General features: G+C 35.3%; 2 protein-coding genes across 5 annotated transcripts in view; one reads left to right on the forward strand and one right to left on the reverse strand.

Annotated features, from left to right (window-relative positions):
- Window positions 1-15892, forward strand: part of LOC120344644 (FGFR1 oncogene partner 2 homolog) — a 254399-nt gene that overhangs the window by 67737 nt on the left and 170770 nt on the right. The window lies entirely within an intron of this gene.
- LOC144422820 (uncharacterized) lies at window positions 995-15882 on the reverse strand. The gene is made up of 8 exons (XM_078112671.1): window positions 13756-15882; window positions 10267-10413; window positions 9821-9952; window positions 9171-9272; window positions 6857-6958; window positions 3458-3624; window positions 1425-1618; window positions 995-1037 (listed from the first exon to the last, which is right to left on the reverse strand). The coding sequence occupies exons 1-8, from the start codon at window positions 15047-15049 to the stop codon at window positions 995-997; spliced, it is 2181 nt and encodes a 726-aa protein (XP_077968797.1). The 5' UTR covers window positions 15050-15882.

Genomic DNA, 15892 nt, shown 5'->3' on the forward strand with positions numbered 1-15892 from the left:
TGGGTGGATGTAAAAGTGGGACCTTGAACCTATATTGTCAATAAAAACTGCACTGCACATAGTGTGTCTCATTGGAGATTGCGCTTTTGAATTTGCATTTTAAAAGCTTCAAAATCATGTTATTGTGACATCATATGTGACAGTAGAGCACTCTATGATGTATTTAGGGCTGGGCTTTTCAAATCGAATTATTAGAATCTGAGAAAATTCCATTTAAACAAGCAATCCCCTATCTACCTTCGATACCAATGCAAGTTCATTACTCAATTCAGTTTCAAGTGATGATTACCCAACTTGTTATTTCAAGAATTTAAGACTGTTCATAAGGATGCATGTTGGGGAAAGTGGGAAAGCAATATTTTGCCAGAGTGTCAATTGAATAAAATTATCTCACCAGTATTGAATGATCATACGTGAATCCTTTCGCCTCCAATGCTCTTTGCAGTTTCCTTGTATGGTTTGGATCTGAATATCCATTGCTGAAAAAACGAATTTATGAACTCTCATTGAACATGTACATAGAAAAGGAATGAAAGTTTGGTAAATGATGGATCCTGACTTCAGAGTATTGCAGTACAGAACTTGCACCTAGAGATTTGAAGAAAAAACTCTTGGTTGACAAACATTTAGGCGCTCCGGAAGTATTTGTACCAAGATGACGCACAACCTGAAAACTAACCTGGTACACAATACTATGTCAGGTCTTGCACCATTTTGGTATGAATACTCCAAGAGCACCAACATTTAAATTTATCATAAGCGACCAATTTAGTTTCTGTTAAAAAGTCTGAAATTGCAACTTCTTAACAGGAACAAATTATGACTCTGACTTCCAAATAAATGTCAAAGTTCAACCTTTCTTGGGATTTATTCAGAATGAATTATAAGAAAACCATTGGTACTGAGAACCACAACCATAGTGCAGATGCCCAAAATACAACATTTTAGAGACATAATTTAAATTTCTAATCTATTTAATAAATACTAGTTGTGGTCATAATGGATAGGTTGATATGTCCGGAATTTTAGACCAGACCCTGGCAGTTAAAAAACATTAAGTCACTCTGAATTAAATAAATCATTTTCCTATAAAAATGAGCTTAGTTTTCCTTTGAGCAAGGTTGGTAAAATCCAAATAAATAAATTTGAATAATTTTTAAAAAAAATATTTTATCCAATATGTCTTTATGCTTTGAATGAAAATAAATCCCATGGTCATTATGAGCAATAACTTAAATACCAGGGGTTGTGAATCCCATTTTTTATTATTTCCCATTAATGACGATTTAGATACCAAAATAAGAACTTTGAATTGTTTTGTAGTGCAATACATAACAAGATTTTGAATTTGTGTTATTCCTTCCTATTTCTTAACATTTTAGGAAGTAAATACCCATCAAACATAAAGAACACAAAGTACTTACTTTTCAGGTCCTCCAGTTCTATTAGTCTTATGAGGAAACTCATCGTTCCAAACAATTTTTCCTCTTCTGTCGTCAACTTCCTGAATCTTAAAAATCAATCCTGCATTGAATGCTCGATAGAGTAAGCCGAGACATATCCGTCCATCATTCCATGGCAAATATTCAGTAAATTCTTGAGCTTCATATGAAACCCCCTGAAGAAACAAACAAAACTAATCATCTCTCATACCTGGGGGTTTGTTAAACTGTAATAAATATCAGAATACCTATGAAGATTTAGCAGAGGTTAACAATTAGTTTATCAAAATACTTGATATTTCCATTTCCAATACATTGATTCAACTTGACAACCCGATAACTCAATAATACATTGAAATCAGAACTAATGAAGAAGCCCACTAAATATTTGGCTATGCAATGATTTTACTGGACGATTGAATCTAATTACACTTTAAGTTTGAGCAAATAACAATTTAATATTACCCAGGTTTTAACAAGCATGATCTATATATCGCTATGTTACGATTTTACTGCACAAATGGCTTCTATATTCGAACTTTTTATCAACAACAAACCTTTCAAAGCTTTGCTTTCCATTAGAACTGAATTCGATCAGCATACCAATTTAAATTAATTATAGATGGACAAAGCATGAACCAGAGTCAACCCATATAAGCATTATACAACATACTGACTGATTCTGTATATTTCTATGAGAAGCAATAACTCATGTGAGTGAATGCAAACATTTAGCAATACTTCTTTCAAGCTTCTGGACTGTGCAATGGCCTAACGCAGTGGTTACCAAAGGGTGTACCGCGGTGCACTAGTGTTACGCAACAATAGAGATGGACACTGCCTGCTGCAATTTCAGAGTTTGTTTAGAGTTTCAAAATAAAATCAGGCAGAGAAAAGTTGACATTTGGCGTATATGTTTACAAACATAAAGTACACATTAATGATCACAATATTGAATTTTATTCAAATTTTTTCCCATAGTGCGCCGTTAGCAGTTTTTTCCATATAATTCATCGCCGCACAACGAAAAGTTTTGGAACCGCTGGCCTAATGGTTGAAGTGTTGGACTGAACTAAGATGACATCACATATTGAACATCTCGGTTCAAATCCATACCAACCACCTCACCCAGGATGAAATAAATTGGATAGGAAATGCAGAACCAGAAAATTCGAAACAATTATATCTCCTTAAATATCATTAGATATCAGTGTCTGATAGCTTAAATTTCATTAAATATAAGATATGACAGAATTAACATATTTATCCTGGGGAGAGAGAAGCCGATATGAGGACTTAATCAAGTGGCGAACCACAGCCTCTCATCCAGTTACCAGTCTATGACACGTAAGAGATTGTTTAGCCAGTTATTCGTTTTCGGAAGCATGGACTTGATGGTGGAGGAAGCTGTAACAGACCAGTTGGTTACGTGAACCACCCTACTAAATATTTGTGACTGCTTGTATAGAGCCTTGTTCCGAGCAAAAGGCATGAATAAGCAACTCATAAAAAAGTAACATGGCAGTACTATTATAAGGGATGTCTTTGCCATTATATCAAAATCACCATATTTGGAGCATTTATGAAATCAAAGGGTATGACAGAAAATTTTCTATTTTCCATCCACGTTTTTGTTTACATCATGTTGTATTTAGTAAATTTTGACATATATAATGATTTTACTTCTTAATTGACAATAAGATATATATATTTGTGACCCCTCAATGAATCGATTCAAGAAATTCACAATAACAATAATTGCACCGAAGAATTCTAGGCAAACTATCAGGTTATGGGCATCCCTAAATATTACTTTCAACAAATTGTGATTCTTCATTTATTGCAATGGTATTTAATTAACTCAGGAAAGAAATTTAAATCAATCGATGTTCAAATATGCTGATGTGCAATGTGGATTGATATTAAGAACATGAACCTTCTTAATTAGAAATCTTGATTCCAGTAAATCTATGATTCATTTTCAAACCAAAAATTAAATTTGCTTCATAACTCACCTTCAGACTTCCAGCAGGAAATGAGTAGGTGATGACACGAGTCCACTCTCCTTCATATCCTGGCAGTGATTCTTGCAACCAATCCCATGACCACTTCCCATCAGATGGTTGTTGGTTGATGATTCTTAGACCAGAAGTAGTTTGACTTGAAGACTGAGATTCTGCACCTGGATAAATAAATCCAAAACTTGTAGCAAAAAAAAATGTTTGTTCTTATTTAAGCAATAATGCTTGTGATCGAGGGGTTCAATGATATTTAAAAGGTGCCATGATATATAAAATATTTATAAATTAAATAAATGAAAATTATGGTACCTAGATGTAATTAAGCTATTGTGTGGTTAGATGAGTTTTGGGCAATACCATGGTCTAGTGCAGGGTTTCCCAAACCAGGGGTCGCGACCCCAAATGAGGTCGGAGTGATGAGTAGGTAGGATCGCAAACAGGTCATGGAGTCGCTGAGGTATGGTAGAGAATGTACAAATTATCTAAGATTTGACAAACCATGTTAAATTTAGCAGTTTGTATCATGGCTTACATTAAACCAGGCCCATAGGCATCGCTCTATGCTTATGCTATGAAAAAATGTAGGTGCTTATTGTGACATCACTGTTTGGTTTTAGCTTATTTTTACTTAATACCACCACATGACGTGGCCCTCTTCCGGCGCCTTTTTGCACTCGTGGCCCCCTGTTCGTTCGCCATCCAAAAAAACTAAACATGTTGGATTGTATTATGTTTTTACGATCTTCTATGGAATGGGAAAGCAAACCACAGACAAGAAAGTAAAAGCTTTTTAGTATTCAATCAATAGGAACTCTTTTAAATATATAGCCAGACAAATGTCACTGTTAACATTGAACTCGGAAAATTGAACTAGAAGTGAATGAGCTTTCTTACTAATTAGTGGGTAAGAATCTGATATGCTACTTCATAGCTGCTTTTAAGAGCGGGCTTTTCCTCTGATAAAACCGGACTTGGACAATGTCTTGTCAATTTAACTCGCTTGACATCCAAGAAACCGATATCAACCTCTTTCACCTGGGAATGATTTTTGTCATGGTGGTTTTGGAGTTTAGGTGGACATAATGATTCATTGCTAATTACGGTTCCATTACATTTGAACCCATGTACATTTGAACTCGTAAACATTCCCACCTGCATACTATTGCACCTACAGATATTTGAAACCATACTAACCTTAACCCATGGATTTTAGCATCCGCATGTAGACTGAACCCGCGGATATACGAGTCAAATGTATGGGTTCAGATGTGCTGTCACCCTAATTACACACAAGCACATTCTCTCTCATCTCGATTTACTTTGGTCAAGCCAAATTCAACGTACCTGTCGTGCCACTTTCGTATTTTGGGCATTGGGAATTTACAAATGGGTTTTGCGTCTATAATTTGATAGCGACAGTTATTTCGCAGTCTAGTGAAACTGCCCGTTTACAGGTTAGACGGCCTACCGGCAAACTATTTCGATTGGTAGATTCCAAGTTCCATTATGATCAAACAATTCCCTCACAAGAAAGTGAATACACCCTGCGATCGCAAATACCGCATGAACGAAGAATTTTATTTTAAAAGGAAAGTATGGAAAGTATGTCAATTTTTAGCCTTGTGTCGTGGCCCTCCTTGAGATGATTCGTAGCCCCCTTGGGGGGCCATCGACCCCCGGTTGAGAACCACTGCTCTAACGTTCCATTAAAAACATATATATATTCAAATGGGGATGCACACTGGACACTTGAAAGTTGTCTTTGGGGTCGTCCCGAAAAAAGCTTAGGGACCCCTGGTCTAGTAGTTAACGCCCTTTGGGCTATGTCATGGTTTAGTGGTTCAATCGCTAGACTTAACTGTAGCTTTACAGATTACACATCTCAGGTTCAAACCCTGTTTCCCCCTCATGTCAACGTGTGTAATAAATTGGGCCGGCAATGCCTTACAGGGAAAATTCTTTTTTTTTTAAATAAAGTGCCTTTTTACATATCAATGGCTGCAAGAGTATCCTTTCATGTAAAGAAATGTATCAAAAAAATTTAATGTATCGAATTTCTGAGATTATGATGTAAAAAACAACACTGACATAGACAGCTTCGAATATGTCATATGCATCAGACAAAATATTATAAAATTCACTGTCATCGATAAATAGGAGTATTTGGCTGGTTAATATACCTATAATATTGAAAGCCTTTTTGTGGAGAGCATTAATAAACAGTGCAACTGCACTTGATTTAGAGCAATGTTGGGCAAATTACAGCCGGATCCGGCCCGCAGAAGTGTTTCATCTGGCACAATCAGCACAGCACCTTCTACGTGGGCGTATCCAGGACTTTTAAAAAGCGGGGTTCCAAAAAATCGGGATAAAAAATTCCCATGCAACAACTCTAAAACAAGTGCTGCGATTGTGACACTCTTCAAAATAAACTTTTTCAGTAGATTATGATTTTTCTGTTGCGCAAAATATTCAATCTGTGGCTGATACTGCCATTTAAAATGGCTTGCCATATTATTTTGATTATGTTCATTGTTTCATTGTGTCGACTAAGGTAAAATAAAAACACTACTACTCTAAAATACTACGGTAATCTACGGACATTAAATACGCGATAAACTATTGACCGGATTATAAATAAATTGGATTCAGATTTTCGGGACCTTGGAATTTGTCACTATTCATTTGGCACTTATGATTATTTTTAAAATATCATCGATGGAAAAATTCCAGGGTCTTCATGTTTCTGGGAAACTCATATTTCCCAGAAACGATAAAATTTTCAAAGGCAACCCAACATAACGTGTGCCGTAAATTTTGCGATTTACACAATTTTGAAAGCATTTTTAATCTGTTGCGTGCCTCCTAAAACAAAACCTATGGTGTTTCCCTCTGTTTTATTTTTTAATATTTTACATTGCCCCTCTCAATCCAAAAATTGTGGTTGCAGATTCACTTTTTTATTATCGAAATGCAATAAACTGTTTTTATTTATAGTCTCATATTGAGTCTCCGGCCCAGTAAGCAAGTCTATTATCTAGAACTGGCCCACTCCGGCCCAGGAAAGTAATTGCCCACCCCGATTTGGAGCCTTGATCTTTAACTTGAAGACTGAGATTCTGCACTTGGATTGATAAAATCAAAACGTATAGCAGAAATACTGTTTGGTATTTATAAAATCATAGGAAATGCCTGTGATATAGAAGTTTAAAAGCCAAGGTATGATAATACACAAATTCATATTCAGATTTACATTTACTGTGTCTAGTTGTATTTTCCCTCTTTTGTGTTTTTGATATGGGCCTCAAAGGATGCTGTAATAAAATAAATGGATTTATATTTGACCAATTTGAAAATAATTATTAACAGGAGAAATTTCTCAACAAAATTTACCTTGACACTTGACTTTAGCAGTCTTTTGAGAAATGGACTTGTTTGCACTAGTGGAAACAGCAAGCTGGTTTGTTGCAGAGATATTGGAAGGCTGAGCAATATCTAAAAAAAGAGTGAAAATTATTGATATTGACTAACTTTTTCAAAACACACATGACAGTAAATGTTCAACTAAAGACCCCAAGCTGGGAACTGGAATACCTGACAAACCGCAGTTTCATGGTTTCGATGGAAAATCAGTAACAAGAATAATATGGCTAGTATGGTATGGTAGAATGAGATTTATATATTCAACCTGCGGGAGAGGAAAGTGAATGAGACGGCCTAATCATATGACAAACAATGGCCGCTCGTCCGGTTAACAGTCCATGTTGGGTATGGGATTAGTTTTCAGTCAGCTATTTATTTCCAGATGCATGGACTTGATGGTGTACCCAAACAGCGATTACGTGAACCACCCTACAAGGAGTCCAGCAATCTTATTGCACATACCGTATATGGTTGCGTATAGGCCGAGTTTAAAACTCAAAAATAAAGTTGTCAAACTAATGGACTGTCTTAGCACCGTCTTGCACGCATCAGATTGCACCAAAAAAATCGGCTCATTCACGTATCAGAATTTGATCACGCAATGTGATGATATTATGCTGACTTGCCGGTAATTCCAAAAGCTTCAAACCATACCAAGTTCCCACGATAAAAAGCGTCGCGCACACACACACTCACTTGTGAAAGTGGATTGTCTTATCATACAGCTGATGGCTTGTACAGTCTGTGATTGGTTGTTTAACTCGTGACGCTTGTACAGGCTTTGATTGTTTGTTTTCGCTTGTGTTTCTTTTATATAACAGCAACAGTGTCGATTTACGGCTAGTTGTCGCATGGTGAAAACTTTATTATTTGGTGCACTTTCGCCGTAGAGGCAATTAACGGCGCACGACTTTTAATCACCTTTACGATATGAATATGTTATCCGTTAGGGGCGGTGATAAGGACTCTTATCGAAATTAACCGCGTTGTGGACGATCAAAGGAAATTGTTTTATGCTGACTCAGGGACTCTCTTAAACTCCCGACAACAATCCCTTCCATTAATACAAATCACGACGCATGAAAAGCAATATAGGGAAAAGTCTGGTTCTTTTAAATAAAGTGCCTTTTTACATATCAATAGATATCAGTAAGTGCAAGTATATGGCTTGGTTTGTAAATTTATGTATTCTCGAACAATTCAATGTAACAAATTTCAGGGGCTAGGATTAAAAAACTGTCCGTCGTGGGCGTCCAAAAATAAAAATTATGGTGTATGGTGATTCCTTTTTTATTTTTTAATATTTTACATTGTCGCTTTTCAATCCAGAAATTTTGGTTGTGGATTCACATTCTTATTATCGAAACGCAATTGCATGCGACATTGATGACTTTATCAGTCTTCTAAAAATTGTAAAAGAGGGGGTGAGGGGAGTTCCGACCCGCAAAACCTCTCCCTTGAGCCACTTGGCACAATAGATTTTTAATTCTACATTTGCTGTTACGCTATTTGTTTGTAAATAAACTGTTTTTGGACACGTTTAGTGGACATAACGATCGTTTCCATATTATGTTGTTATTGTTATTATTTGTCTCCATCATTTTTGAAAAATCGCTTTTCTCTTTGAATACTGGACCAATTGCTTTGAAATTTTGAGTGAGTGAAGATTGATTTTTTTGCCAGAAGGCTATTACTTTTATTCGATTCTAAATTTCGCATGAGATCTGATATTTCGTCTAAAATTTGGCTGTATTATTTTATCCATGGGAACACTGGCTGTCCGGTTCGATTCTGTAAATTATTTCTACGCGAAACTCGGAATTTTTTGTGGGTACCGGTGGCGTCAAAGGTGAATACTGCTTCGCTCTGGTTAACGTGTCCATATATTTGAGCACAGCTCTCTTGTTATATTGAGCCTTCGGCCCAGTAAGCAATCTAGAACCGGCCCACTCAAGAAAGTAGTTCCACACTGATTTAGAGCTTTGATTATTGAGTTGAAGACTGAGATTCTGCACCTTGATTGATAAAATCAAAACGTACAGCAGAAATACTGTTTGATTTTCATAAAGTCACAGGAAATGCCTGTGATATAGAAGTTTAATAGCCAAGGTATGATAATACACAAATTCATATTCAGATTTACATTTACTGTGTCTAATTGTATTTTCACTCTTTTGTGTTTTTGATATGATCCTCAAAGGTATGCTGTAATAAAATAAGTGGATTCAAATTTGACCAATTTGAAAATAATTTTTAACAGGAGAAATTTCTCAATAAAATTTACCTTGACACTTGGTTTTAGCAGTTTTGTAAAAAATGGACTTGTTTGCACTAGTGGAAACAGCAAGCTGGTTTGTTGCAGAGATATTGGAAGGCTGAGCAAAATCTGAAAAAAGAGTGAAAATTATTGATATTGACTAACTTTTTCAAAACACTCATGACAGTAAATGTTCAACTGAAGACCCCAAGCTGGGAATTGGGATACTAGACAAACCGCAGTTTCATGATTTCGATGGAAAATCAGTAAAAGAATAATATGGCTAGTATGGTATGATAGAATAAGATTTATATATTCAACCTGCGGGAGAGGAAAGTGAATGAGACGGCCTAATAGTATAACAAACCATGGCCGCTCGTCCGGTTAACACTCCATGTTGGGTATGGGATAAGTTTTCATCCAGCTATTTGTTTTCAGACGCATCAATGGTTTACCCAAACAGCGGTTACATAAACTACCCTAAGGTGACAAGGTATCCAGCAATCTTATTGCACATAATTATCTCCAAGAAATTCGATCCTGTTGACCCACGCATGGTTATCAAAGATGCGATTGCGAGCGTATTCCTAATGCTTAGCCACCACACCAACCAGCCAATTAGCAGTCACGTCAGCATAGCCCGCAATTACCAATAACAATTTAGAAATCTAGAAAACCTTTCTTTTCAGTTTTAAGCTTTTCGTTCTCAATTTCCATTTTCCTCTTTTCCTTTTGCACCCGCCTCATTTCCTCTTCATGCTCTTTTCGCATTCTTTCTGACTCTCTCCTGACTTTAACAACTTCTTCTTCTGAAATTATTAGAGAGAAGAATTGGCAAACACACAAAAATCAAGGTTGAAACAAGTTTAAAAAAATTGAATGTTTCCAAACTAAATTAAATAAAAACTAAATTTGAAAGCTTGTCGAAGTAAACAATAAACATTCATATTTATGTAGCAAATTTATTATATAAACTTAAGCTTGGTTCCAATATTTCATCAGAAAAAGTGAGGTGGTGTAAATAAAAAAACTGCAATTTCTGTTGACGTGGTACTCTTGGTGGCAAAATCAGAACAAAGACAGAAAGAAACCCTAAACAATTAAAAAAGCTGCCTAAATTTACCCTTCGTTTTCTTTATAGGATTTTCCATCTCTTTTAACATTCTCGTCTTTTCTTGTTCATTTTTTAATTCCATCTGCTTCATTATTTCTTCAAACTCTTCTTTGACTTTAACAACTTCCTTCTCTGGAGAGCTTCGTACTACAGAACCTAAAAGTATTGGTTTCATTTAGACAGAATAATAAAAACCACTGAGCAAAATTAATTGATAAAACGAACCGAAATGTTCCCGAATGTCATTCATATAAAGTAAACATCTTGGGTATTATCACAATATGTCAGATATGATTTAAGCTAGGCTTTGGGGCAAATATGAAATCTAGAATTTACTGAATAATAATTTTATATAAAAGTCTCGCAATAAACTTTGTCGTTTTTGACTGAGTTCAAAATTTGCTACTCAGGTGAATACACTGTGTTCAACCAATTATCCAAATTTTTAATTGAGGAAATATTCGATATTTCGATATTAAAAATGATAGAAGCTGTATCTGGATAAATAAAACCAAAACCTGTAGCAAAAAAAAGTTTATTCTTATTTAGGCAAAAATGCTTGTGATTGAGGGTTCAATGATATTTAAAAGGTACCATGATATATAAAAAAATTATAAATTAAAAGAATGAAAATTATGGTACCTAGGTAATTAGGCGATTGTCTTGTTATTTAAGTTTCGGGCAATGCCATAGTCTAGTGCAGTGGTTCTTAAACTGGAGGGTGCAAGAAGCTCTCAGGTGGGGGGGGGGGGCGAGAGGTCACAAGCCCATTTGAAATCAGCATTAAGTCGCAATGCAATCAGTGTGGTTATTTGGCAGTTTTTAGTCGAGTTCCAAAAATTAGTTGTAAGTAAGTAAATCAAATAATATGCAATAATAAAAAAATGATACAACAAACGCTGCGATAGACTCGCCTAAAATTTGCTATTTAACACCTGTAGGCGGCACACAGTTAAATGTTTTGAATAAAAATAATAGTTTTGCTGATGTGAGCCAGTTTGAGAAAATACATTAAAGCGCATAAAACATATATTTATTGCGTTCAGTCTTAAATAAAATTCAGCTTGTATTTACGAAGTATCGCAAAATGAACAGAAAAGAAGAATGTATGATGACGATTATCTCAAGTATGGCTTTATTCATACGACAGTGAATGGTGAGGTTATACTCCAATGCGTTTTTATGCCTTTGAAAATTTGAGCAATTAAGTTATGAGACCAACTCGCTTACAGCGCCAACATTAAACAAAGTAACCTGCCAATTACAAAATCATTTGACTTTTATCAAAGCAAAAGGGGAGCGCAAAGTTTGTAAGATTTGGGGGTAGGGATGGGCAATATAGAATACCGAATCCGGAGGATTCGAATCCCAAAGTATTCGAATCCACAAGGATCCGATGACAGGATTCGGTTTCCGTCTCTTCGGCGCCAATGCGCCATGCGACAATTTTGTATTTCCTGTTTCTAATTTATTAATCAAAGAGCGTTTTCTCTTGCGTGGAAATCTCTCTCGTTTAATTATACTTGCGTCTCGTAAAGAACCCGCAAAATCGGTAAACACCAAATAACGGTAGTCTCACCCGGCGTATTCATAACGAGACGGCGGCGATGCACACATCACGGCGAAGAGTCGTTGTTGCACCATTTTTGCGTTTCCGCTTTACTATTTAGTTAGCGTATAATAATAATTATTTGTGCCGACTCGTAACATTCCGATAAACTGACTGCAACGATCTTTACAGACGTGCCTTGCTTCAATTTACATTAAATGATTTTCGCGACCTGCGAGAGTCCCAAAAAGTGATGCATGTAAAGCTTGTAAACCAGAAGCAAGGTGTTAAATGTTACCTGCGATTAATTTAGATCAAATATTATTTACGAATAATTTTATTATACCATTATCCGAAATACAAAGTTATACCACAAAACGCGAAACGCACATTTAAATTTCCTTCTCAAAAGATTACATATTTTTCGGTCCGTTTTTATCGTTCAAGAAAGACGCACGTTTGATCGAGTGTCTGTAGTATTTAAGTCACCGATAAATTAAAAAAAAGTTGCCGCATCTGGCGAAAATAGTGACGTATTGAGTTTGAGTAGGGCCAAGTCTGGGTAGATAATGATATGTAACGATAATCATAGAAACCGAATTTTTTTTTAAATGTTATTACCTAATACCTAAGTACGAAATCGAGTTTACGGGAACTTGGTTTTACGAGTCTTGCTCGCACAGAATAAAAAGTTGATATCAATTGATAGTGGTTAAATTTAATATTTTACAATGGCCGCATAGGTTGCAGTGGCCACACGCTGGTCGTGCATCTAATTAATTCTCAGCGGGTCAGTTCTAGTAGGCTCGGCAGACTAACATTAATAATATTAAAAATGATTTAACGTCGTTCATATCTATTTTTGTATTTAACAGTTTACAATTAAAGTGAGTAAAGCGTGTCTTAATTTAGCATATCAGTATTTAGGGATTACATACATTTGGAACAATTGAAGGCAAATATATATTGTAATATTTCTAAATTGTATTGCCCTGGGATATGCCTGTTTAGAATCAAATAAAATCCAATGTCCAGGACATTTCCAAATAAATAATACATTTATAGTACCGGTAATACATTACAATCCATCAATGTGGAAATTCCCACTATTTGAATAAGTATGAAAATAGAATAGGATTCGGTATTCTGGATTTGATTTAACTATTCTAGAATATTCTAGAATACGTACGTTCTAGAATATTCTAGAATAGTGAATTATTCTATATTGCCCATCCCTATTTGGGGGCGCGGCTCAAAAAGTTTCCAACCATTGGTCTAGTGGTTAAAGAGCTAGATTTAACTGTAGGATGACATGACAGATTACACATCACAGGTTCAAACCCTGTGTCATGTCAAAGTGTGTAAAAGATTGGGTAGGCAATGCCTTACCAGGGAAAATCTGGTTCTTTAAAATAAAGTGCCGTTTTAAATAACAAAAGATATCAGTGGCTGCAAGTATATGGCCTTGTTTGTAAATTAATGTTTTATAAAAATATTTAATGTGTCAAATGTCGGAGGTTATGGAGTAAAAAAACACTACTGACATGGGTAACTTCAAATGTGCCAGGTCATGTGTTTATCCAATACCAAAGGCCTGGGTCGAAGACATACTAAAAATATTATAGAATTCACCTATTTCAAATTATTTTATAGAATCATAATGTATTCATACATGCGACTGACTATTGGAAAGCCAGGGCTTGAAATTTAGTTTCGTTTGCACCTCTTAATGCACTTCAATACAAAAAGTTTTTCAATATTTCCATATATTTCCACTGTTGCGTATATTCTAGGCCAATTGTTAGCCAAATGAGAGTTTTATGAAAGATATTCCAGATTCACATTGTAAGACTGCTGTTTCATAAAAAATGACAGGGAAAATACGTCATCTTTGTTTTTCAGTATTTATAGTATAATAAACCTTTATGATAAATCTTTATTTTTATTACCATTAGCTGGTCTGGAACTGGCAGTGCCATAACCAGATGCCCCTCCAATGACAGAAGATCCTTCCTCATCATCCTTTGAAACTGGTAGAGCCAAAGGTTGCTCTGCCTTCGGCTTTTCTTCAGCTTTTAAAGATGCTCGTGAAAATAATTCATCGATAAGCGAATCATTGCATTTATCTGATTTTTTCACTAAGGGTTCGATTCGAACTGTCTCTTTTAGGAATTTGAGAGATAAATCTCCAAGTTTCAGCAAGCTAAACAGATCTTGGAAGATTTTTCTTCTGTTTTTGACATCATGTTTCACCCATTTCATCATCGCCTCATATTTGACAGCCTCCGAAGAATACTTTGTGCCTGAAGATTTGAAAAGTCTTATTATGTCATCCTTGCTAATATCACGAAATTCATTTTTCTTAATAATTTGTTCAAAATTTGTTTCCAAGTATCGATTAATGGAATCCTTAACTGTTGTTTGTTCAGGAATTTGATTGGTTTCAGAAAGATTCTTCAAGATAAAACAGTTGTCAATCTCAAGGTTGGTCTCAAGTTTTTTGACGTCAGAAAATAATGCAGTGATCACCGATTTCTCAGCTGTTTTATTGTTTTTAACAATGGGTTCTTCAAGGACAGTTCCTAGAAGAAATTTAAAGGGATATTGCTCGATGCTGACAAGTTCAGAAACATGTACGTTATCTTTTCTTTTTGCCCATGTTACCACAGCTTTCCATGATGTTTGGTAAGTCTCATTTCTCATGTAACGCAAGAGATCTGATTTGGCGACGAATGGAAACATCTCGGAAGAAATAACAGATTCGAAATTATCAATCACGACTTGTTCGGCTTGTTGTTTAATATCATGGCGATCATACATTTGAGCCAAGTTGATTACAGAGAGACAATTTATCGGAGAAATGTTAATTTCCAAGAATTGAAAACAAAGATTCGTTAATTCCACCATTTGTAAAAGATTGGAAGCATGCAGGATATGCTGAATATTTTCTATTTTCAAATTTGCTTTTCCTTTATACATGAACTCTACGCATTGTGCGATCCCATCCTTATCGACATCCTTCATTATAATGTGGCCGTCATGAACTTCCTTCAAGTTGCTTGAAAACATGGCTTCAAAGTATTCTGAAGAGGCTGCCAAGACAGTACGATGCACTCGGAATGATTTTTCACCGACGTTGATGTTGAAATCGCAAAGAAACCCTTTCTCTTTGAACCTGTCATATGATGTCATGAGACGATCTGACTGTTTTACTCTAGCCTGGTTTATTACTTGCGAATTCATCTTTGTACTTTTGCCAAACTTACAATTTAAGCGTTAAACTGAGATCTGAAAATAATTGTTTTGTTTTTATCAAGCATGGCTTGAATAAAAAATGTCTGTATCTTTCAGAAGTTAGCTTTGACTTCACTAGTTCAGCTCACAAACAACCATAAATTAAACTTAGCTGAAAAAACTGGACCATGGAATTGTAAAATATCAAGTATCGTCATTATATATTAATAAGGAGTCACTATCTCTCCCTAAATTTAGTAGGAAATGTCAGACTGAGCAATATCACAGGTACTGATAACCCAATCTAATCCATGTTCATAACACTTTGGATGGGAGCGAAGCATCTTGAAATGTATTACACTTTTATTTGATTTAACAAATATAACAAGACCAGTTAATAGATTTGTTGCAAGCTCGAACCTTATTTTTGACCAGACTTTTGTTCTGAGCCATTCTTAATTGCAAAGTTGAATTCAAGAGTTTTGATTTGATTTGCTTAATTTTCAGATATTTACTCTATCATATAATATTATATATTACAATACACTATTCACTATTCAGTCAAAAAAATTATAAGTTTACATTTCCGCTATTTAAAAGGAGCCAATAAATCTATCTATAATATACACTACCAAGTCAAACTTTGCCTTCGATCATGAGGCAATAAATATAGCAGAGCTCAAAATGAAAAGTTAAATATGCAGTTCATTCACAATACCAACAAAGCATAAATGCTAAAAACTTTTGCTCCACTGCTTAATGGATAGAATTCTAGAGTATATCTTTGACCTTACTCAATATAAATGTTTATACAGTATTTACTATTATAGGAAAGTGAACATAAAACCATGA

The sequence above is a fragment of the Styela clava genome, chromosome 5 (genome assembly GCF_964204865.1).
Source record: "Styela clava chromosome 5, kaStyClav1.hap1.2, whole genome shotgun sequence".
Classification (NCBI taxonomy): domain Eukaryota; kingdom Metazoa; phylum Chordata; class Ascidiacea; order Stolidobranchia; family Styelidae; genus Styela; species Styela clava.

Excerpts from the sequence above, each read along its gene's own strand:
- LOC144422820 (XM_078112671.1), bottom strand. The coding sequence starts at position 15,049 with ATGAATTCGCAAGTAATAAACCAGGCTAGAGTAAAACAGTCAGATCGT. Across the intron at positions 6,959-9,170 it reads TGCTAAAACCAAGTGTCAAG|ATATTGCTCAGCCTTCCAAT; the intron begins GTAAATTTTATT and ends CTCTTTTTTTAG. Across the intron at positions 3,625-6,856 it reads TGCTAAAGTCAAGTGTCAAG|GTGCAGAATCTCAGTCTTCA; the intron begins GTAAATTTTGTT and ends TTATTTATCCAG.